Below are 16,874 nucleotides of genomic sequence, written 5' to 3' on the forward strand. Positions count from 1 at the left end.
CTTAACAATATCACAATAATGTACAATAATAATAAATGGCTCCCACCATCACAACTGGTATCATCAATACAAGGATATAATGTATAGTTTTAATGGATAATAATTATCGAAATCTATGCCATACAAGACGTATTTCCTATGCAATATTCATATTTACATGTTGTATAATGAACTCTGACAACTTAAATGTGTATGTCACTGTGAAATTTTAACATATGACGTAATTACAAAAACAATTTTAAAAAACCCGAATTATAATGGGTTGTTCGGCAACTTGTACTACTGCTTAATACGAGTAGTCTCCCTTACTCAACCTTTTTACTTGTAGAGAGGTATAAAACTACTGCTAATTTTTACAATAAACATGACTAGCTAGTATCACAGATATCGTTATATTGGCACACACTAAATAATACCCTTGTTTGCCGGAATATAAATTCATACTAAAGATAGTTTGTGATTATATTAGTTTGTGAATAAAGTCAATGTAGATGATAACACACAAACGTACATACAAATAAGATGTATGTATTTCAATAACAATTATACAGACGCTGTGTCCTTTGTATGTCTTCAGCAGCATCCTCAACGGTTCTCACCAGCTACATCGGACATTGGCGTTTGGCATTTCGACAAGTGGTCACGCTTGCTTTACGTTGTAAAGGGACACAAACATTAAATATAACACGTAAAAGTGGTCAAGAAAACAAGTGCACGATTCTAAAAGCACTTAATATTTGGAACTGGTCAATATCCCTTCGGTTTCATTAATTGACCCTTTATTTGAACACATTACAAGCTTCCGATCGCCTTTGTCTGTAAAGATAACATCTCACATGATTGAACATGATTTTGAATTAGCATTTAGGTACATAAAGGTGTCCGAGTTAGGACGCACTTTGGGCACAGGCTTCACACGTTTTAATAAAATCTTGTCTTTCGGGCAAGCGCCTATCATCCCAGAGGTAGGGCGGGACTGAGGGGAGTGACCACCGCTCTCAATTTTGTCCCAGGAGCGGGACAGTCTCCCATCCACGTCGTCAGCCAGGTCTATTTGCCGACTTCGTAGCGTTTGGATGACGTCAGAAGGTACTTCATTATCAGGGTCAATGAGTACATATGATGCGATTGTTCCATCACTGCATCCAACCATGACAGTGCGGTCGTTTTTGCATAGATGTAAGTGACAGATCTTGGCATGGACGTTACACGTTGCAATCTGTTTGCCATCGGAGATTCTTACGACGTATAGAACGCAGGCATTAGCATACACCACGACGGAATCGTTAAGTGCCGTGAGACTTGGTCTCACGCCAGGGTTCGGCAATTGTCCTCGATAATAACACTGGGTGATGTCAAAGTAATTTGAGTTGCTGTCGAGACAAAATTCAAAGTCATTAGAATATACCAGCCCGGTGTCTATGCATGCAGAGTTTGTCATGAAGGGATCACACATAGCGATCATTGATCCGCTACAAATGTCAAGAATGAGAATTCCATGTGCTGTCTTGGCGATACCGTTCGGTGTGGCGTTTTCCTTGATATCGAACGTGGCGGTTGATTCGTACATAATTGCTATGGTGTATGGATTTTTTGGACACGGTTTGACATCCACGATTTTTGACACATTCGCTGTTCCTTGGAAACTCTCTGGAGTGAAGTAGGAGACACGCATGTCCTCTTCCATTGCAAATGTACATATGATTGGCGTATCGTATGATGCAGTCAACTGCACATAGTCCTGAGCAGTAAGCACAACAAGGTACTTATCATCGCTGGTAAGGAACGGCTTACCAAGAATATACTTCAGGGCAAGGGGATGTGTGTACTCGTGGAAAGTGTCCCCGACAAATTTGAACAGTGTAATGTAGAAAGGGGCTTTGAAATTGTGCTGTTCTTGGGCCACAAAAAGCATGTAGGCATCAACGTGGGCACTGATACAGTGTCCAGTAGTGTTCCCGAATTCCTTAATGATTCGACGTTCTGTCATGTCCCACAGTTTGGTAGCCATATTCAACTTTTTCGACAGAGTGGACACAAGAACGTAACTGCCAGTAGGTGTGATGGCGAAGTCACTTACGGGACTGTCGTGCGTTAAAAGATCCAACATTGATCCATTACGCATATCGATGACACCGATTTCGTCACTGCTCTTGCACATTGCGTAAGCAATAGAACTATCCCCAGTGACTCGTATGGCAGTGATTGCTCCTGTGAGACGATCAAGCATATTAACCTGATTGACAGCCTCGTCTATGTTCCACAACTGGATGTTGCTCGCGCCCTGGATGTGAGTGACTATCTGACTCCTTTTGGTTGACACTAGAAGTTCCGTGATGATACCGACCGGGGCCTGGATGCTTGTAACTTGATTACCAGTTGAGATTTGCCACAGGTAAATGTTTCGGAAGATGGTACCAATCACAAACTTGCCATCCCGCGTATAGTCGGCCGCTGTAAAGTACAGGTCGATGAAGTGGCTTTTTGGCAATTTGAATTCTTTTGGAATGTCTTTCGGTCTTGGAAACCTTGCCATCACCTTCTCGTTGAATCTGCTGTAAACAAGGATAGTGTTCCGCCCACGAATAAGAACAGTGTCATCATTAGGGGAAATTGTGAGTTGCATGATCATGTCGTCTGGCATTTCCTCCTCAAGTACTGTTTTGTAAGCCATTTCTACTGATCCCTGGTGCAAGTGCATCACCAACAGCTTCGTTTCGAAGCTGCTTGACAAGTACCCACGAAAACCATCTTTGCTGAATGTCATAGAATTAGGCTTATTTCCAAGGGAGAATGTGCAGGTATGTTCTAGTGTGTACAAGTCGTATCCGAGAAGGAACTCGTTTGAATTGCAGAAGACAAATTTTCCGTTTGGTGTTATTCTGCATAGGTCAGATCTGCCGTCAAGACTAATGATTTGCAAAAAATGGCAGGATTCAATATCCGCGATGCAGAGATAACTTGAGTCTGTGGTGACAATCAAGCAGATCCGGTCATTGGTAATACTGATGTCTCCCATCTTGTACTTTTCCTTTGGTTTAAGCGTGATATGATTCAGAACTATAAGTTGGCCAACAAAGTCTCCGGTCGAAGAGTTGTGTATCTTGACAGCCTTTTCGGTGACATGATCAACTATTATAAAGTATTTTCCATCAGGAGTAGTATGCAAAGCACCGTTAGATGTAAATATGCTTTTCTTTTTCTCTCCTACCGCCATATCGTACACGTGTATATGGGAACTGTCTCTTTGCTTGATCAACAAGATCCTGTCATCCTGAAAAAGTTGAAAAAATTCACCTGTAATGCTTGTGTCGAGTGTGCAGATCAAAGAGCTTCCTGGAACTTGTAAGTATGGGAAATTGGGGATAAGCGCACAGTGCTTCAATCCATCCGTGTCACATTGACTAAGGAGTGCACGTATATTTGCCATTGTACCGTAATATGGCAATAGATGGCCAGCTATTTCAGGAGACAGGTTATTAATATCTAGTTCGATTACAGATTCTGCAACTCTCAGAGCTTCTTCTACAAGTGTAGCCTCAACACCAGGGTTTAAGGCAAAGTCCGCCATGATATGCTGCAAGGAGAGAGCTTTGATTTTGTTATACATCCATTCGTAGTTGAACAAGACTAGTTGATTTAGCTCTTTCAGACGATCTGCCAGATACAAATGTCGTGGCACCTGATCATATTTCCTCCTGTTGAATCTCACTGTTCCAGCTCCGTGGAAGAAAGTGAGCGGTTGTGAGGGAACATATCGATCTGCCTCTTTCACAGAGGATCTTTGGAGTTTTTGACCATCCATTGACTCGACTTGATCAATAGGTTTTGGTTTACCGTGCCATGTACCAAGGAAGTAGTCAGCCATCATAGAGTGCACCTGTTTCGCTGTTTCTTTACTGCTCATATACTTTTCCTTTATAACTATGTTGAATTCCTCTTGGCGAAAGCAGCATGCTGTCACCCCATCCACTTCTCGAACGATCAGAAACCTTCGAATGTCATCTTTCAGACGTAGCCATTTCAGTGGAGGAAGTCGTCTGATGTACGGATGATAGTCGGTATAGAGAGAGGACATCACATCGTCATCCAGAGACAAGAGGTCCTCGATTTCACAATCACTTAACCCAGTAACGGACGCGACAAGGTACGCCATTGCTTTAGAAACGAAATGTGCACCGTAAGATATCTCAAGCCCATCCAATAGTAAATTGATTGCTTCGTGTATACTTGTTGGAAGTGTCTTCAGACTAATGTCATCGTGTGAATGGAGCATTTTTGCGTGCTCTGCGCACAGACTTACGTACATCGGTAGCGAACAGTTGTTCATAGCTTCCTTGAACACTTGCATCTGTGTTGTGCTGATTCTTCTCCCATACTGGCCTAGGAAAAACACTAGCATCCGTTCAGCATCCTCTATTGACAACGGTTTCACTTCAACCAATGCCTTGTCGTTTCTGATTATGTCTTGTTTCATCGCCGAGAGGATTTGGTTTTTCTCGGGATGAGTGGATATCACGATTTTCACGTTGCGATTCAGTAGATTTGGCATCCAGGACATGAAGTGAGCACTGTAGTCTGGTAAAATGTTATCTACACTGTCCAGAAAAAGCACCAGGGTAACGTGGGATGGGATCGTCTTGATCACATTAAGGAAGAACTTTTGCAGGTCCTTGAAGTCATGGGGAACTTCTGTTGTATCACGCTTGAGAGAGGCGAGAATTTGCGTACATATACCTGACAAGAGCTGTTTCAGATCGGCACTCCGTGGAGTAAAACCGACATACCTGATTATACTGATTACCTCCCCTGGTACCATCTCCTGAGTCTGCAAAAACATACAAATGAATGAGAAATATAATTTGTGTTTTTTCCCTGAAAATTTGTACTATTTTCAATCAATTCCAGAAATCAGTCGATTGAAAAAAAAACACTCATTGAAAGTTTTTATTTCCGATAGATGTTACAGAGGGTTTTTAACCGATCTAAAATCTTTAATCATTAAATCATTTTTCGACACTACAAGAAAACCTTTCTTTTTCAGTTGAATATGTTACTTTTTTTTTTACTGTTAAAAGTTCAGTTCTCTATTAGACTGAGGAATTTCGATTCGAAGAGAACTATAATGACGTCACATCAGTGTCATTATACAGGCATCCTACAATATTCTAGGAGTTGTGTGTATTATACAACAAAGCTGACCAAGTACATGTTAAAGACTTATCAACATACCTCCATGGCAACCTTTGATAGCAAGGAAGTCTTACTGGAACCAGGTTGACCGAACACGACGACAGGCTGGTTGAATGTCCCTAACAGGTATTCGGTTAGGAGGCCAAACTCGTTCTCTCTACCACAGAAGTTTCGGGAGATATCCTGACATCGCAACCAATGGTATAATGTTTCTTCTACGATGTCAGACTGAAAATCGTAAACAGTTGTCGGAACTGAGCGATCCACTAACTCCTTCATAAGTATGCTGAACTCAGAATATAATTGGTCCAGATAATCTTTGTGTAGTTCCGGGCTGATGACGTCATCGTAACGCCACAATACGTCGTAGGATAGTATGTTGGGTGTTACCATGGAAACAGCTTCGTCTTTCATTTTAGTCAGCATCTGAGTTGATTCTGTTTCTAATTCGAATTGTTCGTATTTTTCATTGTAGACAACTTCAGCAAATGTTGTAGCCTTCGGGTCATCTAAATAGTTTTTAAGATCGACGATGTTTCGGAGAATCAGAGTACACTTGTTGAGAGGGTTGTCCGACTCTTCAATGCCTTGATGAATTTGGCTGTCTAACTCTGGTAGAGAGAAGATTTTAATGGTTAAAGGAGGTCAAAGGAAAACCAATGCTGCATAACAGAAGTCAAATTCAAGGGATTTGATATTAAGAAGTGTTAGATTCTTATTATCAAAACAATTGTTTACACCATGAATATCTGTTTTTGATATGTAATGAATGGTTCCGTTCAAGATAACACAGAGGCTGTGGTCAACAACAAACGGAAATTGAACCAAAAACAACAGAAATAACAATAACATCACGTGGATCGCACCTGACATGGAGTATTTGTTCTTGGTTTCCATGGTAATCTGTCCCTCGAGATAACAATAGTCTGCTGCCTTCCGGAAGAGTCGTCTCATCTCTTTTTTCACCTCCAGCCATTTTGACATTCCTTCACTGTGTTGATTGCCATCCTGCTAAAGAAAAACAAAGTTTAGTAAACTTCCTATAACACAACTAAAGGCAAACTGTTCTCCATAATGTAAAATACGTTTGCATCGTAAAATTTTTGATTGCATAAACTTCAGAAATTGAAATCAAGCAAAAGTATGTAACTTTGGATTTGACGATTCATTTAAAAAAAAATAAGTCTGCTCATTCTTTAAAAATTCAGAAACTGCTTTTGACTGATTATGTCTCGGATTTTATCAATATGCTTGAATATCGAAAATTTAAAATGCTGTTAATGTTTCCTTCTTCTTTTTTATTCTCAATCTATGACGTACGAGCAACAATTGTGATATGTATCTAACTCCAGCGAGGGTAGGTTTCTACACTTACCTGCTTATACTCTGGTATGACGTCACCTATAGCCCTCAACACGTAGATTGGTGCCACGGAGTTATCGTCCCTAGTATACCAAGTGTCCAGTATGGGTGCATTTCGAGTTTCTCTTCCCTTATGGTTATGAAGTGCCATACGTAATGTATCGAACTCCTCGGCTGGGATCGATGAGTGAAGTAATCGCTCCCCATATTTCTGGCCAATGAAGGCCTGTTGATGGAAAAAGGGACGTCAAACTTGTGTTAACCTTGATGTCAACCCCAACACTTTTTGTTAACCCCCACACTTGTTGTTAACCCTCACACTCGTTGTTAACCCTCACACTTGTTGTTAACCCTCACACATGTGTTCACTTTCATAGGAAACCCCATTCTTGAGTTAACCTTGATGCGAACCTCTATACTTGGGTTTATCTTGATGTGAACCTCTATACTTGGGTTTATCTTGGTGTGAACCTCTATACTTGGGTTTATCTTGGTGTAAACCCTATACTTGAGTTTACCTGGATGTTAACCCCCAAATTTGTGTTAAATTTGATATGAATGCCTATACTTGTGTTACCCTTGATATCAACCTCTATACTTGAGTTTACCTTGGTGTGAACCTCTATACTTGAGTTCACCTTGATGTGAACCTCTATACTTGTGTTAACCTTGATGTGAACCTCTATACTTGAGTTAACCTTGATGTGAACCCCTATACTTGAGATAACCTTGATGTGAACCCTACACTAGTTATTACGTTACGTTTATAACTCTTAACATCGTTGTATAATCATATTTCCTAATAGTAGCATCATACTTTAGTATAAGCAGAATCAGGATAATGTATTGAATAACAGTTATTCTAGTATCTGTGAACACCCATTCCCCATAGTTATATAAAGCAGACCTGCCTACGCCCTATTACCAACACCGGTTTATAGCGCTTAATTCGTTATTGTGCTTCTGTGATTTGGCGACAAAACTAGATAGTTAATCGACACTACATGATCTAACGTTTATTAATTTTGACTTCAAACCAGTCATTTACTTCCTGCTATATGCAATATGCAACATAAGCTTGGGAACTATCGTTCGGTATCAGATTTAAAACTTTCTTTTTTATCAAGGGATTGCAAATAAAAATGGAAACTCCATGATCAATACATTCTTTCAAGTGACAGTGTCGATTGAACACACATTAAAATATTGATGCAGTATAATTGATACAACGGGTTCATGTATATTTCAATGGCCGTGCTGAATTACTACTTACCACGAAATTGGGACCTGCGGAGCTCCTCTGGCAGCGCTGTAACTCTCTAAGCTTGAAATCAGGAAGAGTGTTGTCTATATTGGAATCTGAAGGTGGCTTTCCCCACTCAAGGTCAATCATCTGAAAATCAAAGATGGTTTCTAACAGATAGGACACTAGTCGTTATATAACCTGATTACTGGTACAATGGTCGTATATAACTGGTACAATGGTCGGTATATAACTGGGACAATGGTCGGTATATAACCTGATTACTGGTACAATGGTCGGTATATAACTGGTACAATGGTCGGTATATAACTGGTACAATGGTCGGTATATAACTGGGACAATGGTCGGTATATAACCTGATTACTGGTACAATGGTCGGTATATAACTGGTACAATGGTCGGTATATAACTGGTACAATGGTCGGTATATAACTGGTACAATGGTCGGTATATAACCTGACTACTGGTACAATGGTCGGTATAGGTCGGTATATACCTGGTACAATGGTCGGTATATAACCTGACTACTGGTACAATGGTCGCTATATAACTGGTACAATGGTCGGTATATAACCTCACTACTGGTACAATGGTCGGTATATAACCTGACTACTGGTACAATGGTGGGTATATAACCTGACTTCTGGTACAATGGTCGTTATATAAACTGACTTCTGGTACAGTGGTCGGTATCTAACCTGACTACTGGTACAATGATCGGTATATAACTGGTACAATGGTGGGTATATAACCTGACTACTGGTACAATGGTCGGTATATAACCTGACTACTGGTACAATGGTCGGTATATAACCTGACTACTCGTACAATGGTCGGTATATAACCTGACTACTGGTACAATGGTCGGTATATAACCTGACTACTGGTACAATGATCGGTATATAACTGGTACAATGGTCGGTATAGGTCGGTATATAACTAGTAAAATGGTCGGTATATAACCTGACTTCTGGTACAATGGTCGGTATATAACCTGACTACTGGTACAATGATCGGTATATAACTGGTACAATGGTCGGTATAGGTCGGTATATAACTAGTAAAATGGTCGGTATATAACCTGACTTCTGGTACAATGGTCGGTATATAACCTGACTACTGGTACAATGGTCGGTATATAACCTGACTACTGGTACAGTGGTCGGTATATAACCTGACTACTGGTACAATGATCGGTATATAACTGGTACAATGGTGGGTATATAACCTGACTACTGGTACAGTGGTCGGTATATAACCTGACTACTGGTACAATGATCGGTATATAACTGGTACAATGGTCGGTATACAACCTGACTACTGGTACCATGGTCGGTATATAACCTGACTACTGGTACAATGATCGGTATATAACTGGTACAATGGTGGGTATATAACCTGACTACTGGTACAGTGGTCGGTATATAACCTGACTACTGGTACAATGATCGGTATATAACTGGTACAATGGTGGGTATATAACCTGACTACTGGTACAGTGGTCGGTATATAACCTGACTACTGGTACAATGATCGGTATATAACTGGTACAATGGTCGGTATATAACCTCACTACTGGTACAATGGTCGGTATATAACCTTACTACTGGTACAATGGTGTCTATGTAACCGGACTACTGGTACAATGGTCGGTATATAACTTTACTACTGGTACAATGGTCGGTATATAACCTGACTACTGGTACAATGGTCGGTATATAACCTGACTACTGGTACAATGGTCGCTATATAACCTGACTTCTGGTACAATGGTCGGTATATAACCTGACTACTGGTACAATGGTCGGTATATAACCTGACTTCTGGTACAATGGTCGTTATATAAACTGACTTCTGGTGCAATGGTCGGTATATAACTAGTACAATGGTGGGTATATAACCTGACTACTGGTACAATGGTCGGTATATAACCTTGATACTGGTACAATGGTCGGTATACAACCTGACTACTGGTACAATGGTCGGTATATAACCTGACTACTGGTACAATGGTCGGTATATAACCTGACTACTGGTACAATGGTCGGTATATAGACTTACCTGGAGTTCTACACCGTGTCTGTTCCGACAATTTTCCATAGTTCGGAGTGGACTTACCTGGAATTCTACACCATGTCTGTTCCGACAGTATTCCCTCAGCTCAGGGTACACGCGTTGTATGATCACATTTCGCTCAGCTATCGTATCTGAAGAATCAGAAGAAGGAAATTACAAAGTCTTTAAATAATTCTAAACGATATATAACGTACCAAGTCCTGTCTAGAAATAATTTGCATTCTGGTATCAGGTGTATTGCTGGAGGGGAAATATTCCATTTGAAAACTAAACCACCATTTATCCTAACAAGGTTTACCTTTGTAGTCTTATTGACAAGAATCGTAAACACAGAGTTATGACGTATGTTTATTCCGGCTTCATGTAAACTTTATTATCAAAACAAAGGCGATATTTTTTTCTCGGACGAAACTCTAAATTACTGGTAGTTACTAAGACTGTCATGCGTTGTACAGCTATGAAACAACCCTACTTGTGAAACGTCATTCTGAATGTGTCAATATCTCCGAGAAATACTATGTTTATTCTATATTCTTAGAAATTAGCGTAAATTGTACATACGATGACAGGTTCAGGTGGTGAAAAAAAACATGCGATGTAAGGCTGTCTGACAACTATGAGGTAAATCTCATAGAATGTTATCAGAATCCTGAATTATCGTGTACAAATAGCCCTAGCATAAAATAATTTCTCAATAATCTTAGTTCCACTTCAGTGCATCCTTTTTGAGTATATCTTAAAGATTAATGTAAAATTCCACCACCATATCCATGACCGGGGAATTATGATTAACGAAAAGGCTACTTTACATGACTAGAAAAACTTACAGTTATAAATACATTAATCCATATCACGCTTTACTTGCCGATCCGGTTCTGTTTCCTGGTCGCTTTAAGATTTGTATGGCCCACTAATACGTGTAATTAAATGTAAAGATTTGAAATCAGAATCAAAAATCAAACTATTTAATACATCTGTTAATATATAAGTCAAGCGGCTTTTAGTGTTTTCGCTATTTAGGTTACAGCGACCGATCATACCATTCATCGGCATGTACATGTATAAACTAAGAGATACACATTTTACTTATGTGCGCAATATCCATGATTATATGGAAGAAATCCTATCTGTAGAACCATACATATGGTATAATGTTTCATACAGTTAGTTTCATACTGCTAAAACCGTAGGGGTTATGGTGAGGTTGAGGCTGGGGTAGGTGTTGGGGGGTGGGGGTGGGCCTTCAGAGTTCCTCATCGTCCGTCCGTGTACTTCCGTACTACCTACTACACACCAGCGCCTCTGGCGACTCGATTCCTTGAGAGATTCTCACCAAAATTCACACGCTTACAAAGCATCAATTATCACGAGAACAACTTTGAACTTCAAAGTTTTTGGGTGTCAAAGTCAAGGTCAACGTTACTATTTTCAGATTTAAGTACTCTGGCAGCTTCATTCCTTATTCAATTTCGATAAAATCTAACACAGAGACAACAATAATATCTCTGGCAACTTTGAGTTTGAGAGTTGTTGGGTCAAGGTCACTGCTACTATTTTTGGAAAACCATTGTCAGCTCTCTCACGGCTTCACGCCTTACAGGATTTTGATTAAAATCTCACACTTACAAATGACCAAACAAATATTTATATATTATTTCTAACTGGTGATAAAACCGTACTGGTAGATTGTCATACTTATTTATTTCATTGTTACATTAAAATCAAAATTTGAAATTAAAATACATTTTACTTTTTTCTCATATTATCACCAAACAGCACCATATCTTTATGAAATATTACATTGTTATAGCTTGTGAGGGACAAGTACAGCTTTAATAAAATGATATATAACTTGTGAAAGCCTGTGTTTAACCAGGCATTCCATCAGGCACATCAGAACATCGCACGGCACATCATTAACAAGGTAGATATATAACGGTGTTCATGTATAGTTCAGAAGCGATACCCCACACCAATATATTAGTATATGATATTGACATTCAGGTCACAATACGGCATTCAACACGTATAAAGTTAAACTAAGGTGCTATTTATATGGATAACGGTATATATGATATTTACACGCTAGATGTAGACTAAAGACCTTGTGTATTTTACATTTCTGTATTAATACATTTCGCTCACGCCGCTGGTATATAATGTCATAATTCTGTTAGACATGTCTACTTTCATCGATACTATATTAATCTTTAGATATGTCTTAATGTTATCAGATATGTCTTCGTTATATTAGATGTATCTTCGTGCTGTCAGATTATTTTTCATTGCCGGTTACGTGTGTTTGTTAGCCGTCTTAATTCTGTCTAAATTTATTGATAAATGTGACTTAATTTTTACAGATCAGATATGTCTAACTTCAATGCCATATATGTCTTACTTCTGTCAAATATGTTTTAAATCTATTGATATGTCTTTATTCTAATATGTCTAAATTTTATCTTAATTCTAATAGGTATTTCTTGTTGAATTATTTTGTCCACTGTCTTCTTAATTTTGTCAACTTTTTTAAAAATCACTATCAAATATGTCTTAATTCTTAATTATGTTAATATGTTGGACAGATATATGTCTTAATTATGTTAATATGAATTTACTTGGAATTTACTGACAGATATGTCTTAATTATGTTAATATGTTGGAATTTACTGTGAGATATGTCTTAATTCTGACAGATATGTCTTAATTATGTTAATATGTTGGAATTTACTGTGAGATATGTCTTAATTCTGATAGATATGTCTTAATTCTGTTAATATGTGTGAATTAACCTTGAGATATGTCTAAATTCTGACAGATATGCCCTTATTTTGACAGAGATATCTCATTTCTATCAAACACGTTTGAATTCGCTGTCAGCTATGTCTTAATCATGACAGAAATGTCTTAATTCTGTCAAACATATTTTTACCGTCATATATGCCCATACTAAGAGAATATTCCTGTAGTTAAACAACTGTTAAGTAGCTATATATCTCTCACGGTAAGATATCGACAGCTGTGAATGGCGATGCCACGAAAAACCTGCTTGATTTTTCATTAAGCCCCTTATAAAAACATTATGTTTGTCAATAACGGTAGTGTTGTAATTCATTGAAAGACCTCGGGACGACTTACGCCACGAAATGATGGCTTTACTTGAGCAGTGTTCTGTCCGATATATCGATTTAATGTGATATCAAACTAGCTCCTCAATTAAAAAGTGATAGTAAACCTGTCAATAGACTGTACACTGTATGTTCAACTTGAATCGAAAAGAATATAGGACACATTCTGTGGCTGTGAACGCTATTATCATAAGAGACAGCCCACATTACCCTGTATACACTCATAACTATATAGGCCAGCCAACTTACCAGAAAAAACAGATCAAATACAAAAAACATTTTATTAAATGGAGGGTACCAAAGTTGTAATAGAAAGCATTTGTCATATCGACCTTTTCAGTTTTCTTCGGGATTTAAATAATGAAAATCGTCTCCGCTTTCTGGTGCCAAGAAAAAGCAATACCATTTCTATTGATTTATCTGCAAAACGATTTGATTTTAAAAGTAGCGTGATTGTACTTATATTGACAGTAAAGCCAGACTACATCATCGAAGTAACCAGTGATAGCGAGACAGACTCAGGAAAACATTTAAAAAGTTACCCGAGTGTAGATAATTTAAATATATATATATATATATCTTTATAGCGAGAAGAACACAACGAGCTAGTTATTATTAAAGATTTACCATAATTGTTCTAAAAAACTTCAAAGTACTATCGAATGGACTGGTCAAATAATCAAAATGATATTTTCTAAAGATAATGTCGAAAATTTTCAATCTTGGATAATTTTTGTATACTTATTATATATTGTTATTGTTGTTGCCTTCATCGACTGTGTAATCTATGACTATGAAGTACTATTTGTTCCGTCAAAATCGAATCTTTTCGTTTTACAAGGAAGATCAGGGGAAAAGGTCGTCGACTTATTTGTAAACTCACGAGGAAACTGCTATTACAGAATATCAAAGGACAAGATTAAAACTTTCTGTCTCACACAACAGGTGTTGGCTCAATGGTCATCATCAAAACTTTAATTATCAAACACACAATAAATACACGGTGTGTTTAAAGATATTCTACGATTGATTTCACACTGTCCGTTAGAGGTTGAGGGGACGGTAAATTCTGAACGAACGTGTAAATCTATTAACAGTACGTTACTTTGTAAAAGAGATCAACAGTTATCGTGTATTTTTTTTCATCTTCGTTACATTTATCTCAGCAGCATTGTTTGTTGTTCTTTATCATTTAAACTTATAAAGGTTTAGTATAATCTAAATGAGACAGTCAAGAGCTATTAAAACGAGACTTAAAACGTAAATGTACTACTTAATTACATAAGATTCCACTGGACTACTGCTCTCCAAACTTAAGTTTTTTGTGTTCTAGAGGGTTCGTTTTTTTCCTGAATCGTTTTTCTAGATTTCACCCAGTTGTTAAACTTAGTGTACTGCGAGCTGTTTTGATCACATTCCCTATTACCCGTCTTCCTGTGTACCATGTACAGCTGTTACTTACCAAAATGTTTTTTTTATTTGTTTACCTCACACCTGGGTATAACACCACATAAACATAGTATGTTTAGGTACATTGACATCCGTGCCGTTAATCAGGTGTACAAGGCTCATAAATCTATTGTTTTGTCGCGAGAATCAATCAATACACACACACTATTGTTACTGACGTAAATCACAACATGCGTAAAAATTTAGTACAGAAATGTTAACGACTGAACACAGCAACAGCGGTGTGTCTTTTTATCACCAACAATTTGGTCCGTATAGGCGAAAAAAGCATTGATATAAACACTTAACACGACATTTTCTATGAAAAGAATTCAACTTTTATAAATTTAATGATAGACTTATTGAAACAGACAGCAAGTACGTTGTATCGTCTGCGCGAAATGCTGCGTCGGTAGTCGTCTTTCAAAGCTTAATAGAGGGGAAAACACCAATACTTCAATTATTTTGTTTCTTTATTTTCTATAATTCTTAGAAAGAAATTTGTTTCTTTCTTAAGCTTAAAAGGATAGCTTAACAATATATTACCTATACAATATGTAATAATTTACCATTCCTCAAATGAGTCAGTCAGGGTTAAAGGCCGTGTGCACTAATAAGCAAGACAATGGCGAGAATAATATCCGGATTTAACAGGCAGTATTGTCTGAACAATAAAACTTAATTAACCATGGCAAACATATTTGGAACTTAATCATATTTCAATCTCTGGAATGTCGTAAATGAGGTTTGTAAGGACCTACCCGTATACAAATAAACACCTACCTAAAACCCGTGTAAGCTCTGATACAGGTGAGTAAACAATAAATATAATTTATTAGTTGGTAGAGTCACAGAATAAAAAAAAAACTGTAACAAGTCAACCAACTTCGGTTATCTCGCCGACATTATTTTTACAAATAAATTATGCAATATTAATTCAGGTGATGTTGGTAATTATGTCTCATTTCGGTCTTTCATTATCGTGGGAGTTGTTAGAATACCTTATCGATATACATAATATTAATTTATGTTACATTGATATGAATCTTGGAATTTGTCAATTCATTTTACTGATGAATGACAAGTCATGTTTTTGGTGAAACAAGAGACAATACTGGGAATATCATACATTCTGTAAAGTATACATATAAAAGTAACCATTGCACGGTAGACAATTGTGCAGTAGGAGGTTACGTATACAGACGCCAGAGATTGTGAATCACCAGTCTGTTGTACGTCTGTGGTCTTGTCACTTGCACAAGGTACGGGTAGTACCCGTAAACAAACACAGGAAGGGACATTAATTATGTATTCAGTGAAGTCCCACGTAATTAGTTTCCTGACAACAAATATACGCTGATGGTAATACATATGTCATCAAAATAATAGTAGATGTCACAGCATGTCAGAATGTGAGTCTGAAAAAGTGGCCAAAGACGGGAACAAGATGTCAGCGGTGTCTGAAGGAGGATATAATATGTCAGCGGTGTCTGATGGAGGGAACAAGATGTCAGCGGTGCCTGATGGAGGGAACAATATGTCAGCGGTGTCTGATGGAGGGAACAAGATGTCAGCGGTGTCTGAAGGAGGGAACATTATGTCAGCGGTGTCTGATGGAGGGAACAAGATGTCAGCGGTGTCTGATGGAGGGAACAATATGTCAGCGGTGTCTGATGGAGGAAACAAGATGTCAGCGGTTTCTGATGGAGGGAACAAGATGTCAGCGGTGTTTGATGGAGGGAACAAAATGTCAGCGGTGTCTGAAGGAGGGAACAAGATGTCAGCGGTGACTGAAGGAGGGAACATTATGTCAGCGGTGTCTGATGGAGGGAACAAGATGTCAGCGGTGTCTGATGGAGGTAACAAGATGTCAGCGGTGCCTGATGGAGGGAACAATATGTCAGCGGTGTCTGATGGAGGGAACAATATGTCAGCGGTGTCTAATGGAGGGAACAATATATCAGCGGTGCCTGATGAAGGGAACAATATGTCAGCGGTGTCTGAAGGAGGGAACAAATGTCAGCGGTGTCTGATGGAGGGATAGAGAATGTCGCCTCGTCATTTGGATTATACTTGACAATCCTGTTGAATACACATCAAAGGATGTTCACAGAGAAACACTGTCAATCTCTCCACTCTCTACTATATACCTATTCCCCCTGTCACGGTTTCTCCTGGCTCCCAACTAATGTCTCATTCAACTATAGATCTCGCTGGTACTATTGAATCAAATGTAAGGGTGAGATATGTACCCTGCCTATAGAAAAAAACAAGTGTAGTTACTTACCTGGTCCGGACGCTCCAAGGAAAACCCGTACCACTCTGGCAGGAATATTGGGGACTCTGCCCTGTGGAAACATTCCGGACAGAATCTCCAGCGCGTTCGGGTCCATTAGATCAGCCAT

The 16,874-nt window shown here is 38.5% G+C and overlaps 1 protein-coding gene across 1 annotated transcript; it reads right to left on the reverse strand.

Moving 5' to 3' along the window:
* Nucleotides 1–832: 832 nt before the first annotated feature.
* LOC132551746 (NACHT and WD repeat domain-containing protein 2-like) lies at nucleotides 833–16,874 on the reverse strand. Its single transcript, XM_060215880.1, has 7 exons — nucleotides 16,757–16,874; nucleotides 9,938–10,026; nucleotides 7,829–7,948; nucleotides 6,569–6,781; nucleotides 6,060–6,204; nucleotides 5,233–5,804; nucleotides 833–4,828 (listed from the first exon to the last, which is right to left on the reverse strand). Exons 1-7 carry the CDS (start codon nucleotides 16,872–16,874, stop codon nucleotides 833–835), a joined length of 5,253 nt encoding a protein of 1,750 aa, XP_060071863.1.

Source organism: Ylistrum balloti, unplaced genomic scaffold (genome assembly GCF_031769215.1).
Source record: "Ylistrum balloti isolate Yb309-2 unplaced genomic scaffold, AGI_CSIRO_Ybal_v1 Utg370212, whole genome shotgun sequence".
Taxonomy (NCBI): Eukaryota; Metazoa; Mollusca; class Bivalvia; order Pectinida; family Pectinidae; genus Ylistrum; species Ylistrum balloti.

Excerpts from the sequence above, each read along its gene's own strand:
- LOC132551746 (XM_060215880.1), bottom strand. The coding sequence starts at position 16,874 with ATGGCTGATCTAATGGACCCGAACGCGCTGGAGATTCTGTCCGGAATG. Across the intron at positions 7,949-9,937 it reads GACATGGTGTAGAATTCCAG|ATGATTGACCTTGAGTGGGG; the intron begins GTAAGTCCACTC and ends TTTGATTTTCAG. Across the intron at positions 6,782-7,828 it reads CCGCAGGTCCCAATTTCGTG|GCCTTCATTGGCCAGAAATA; the intron begins GTAAGTAGTAAT and ends TTCCATCAACAG.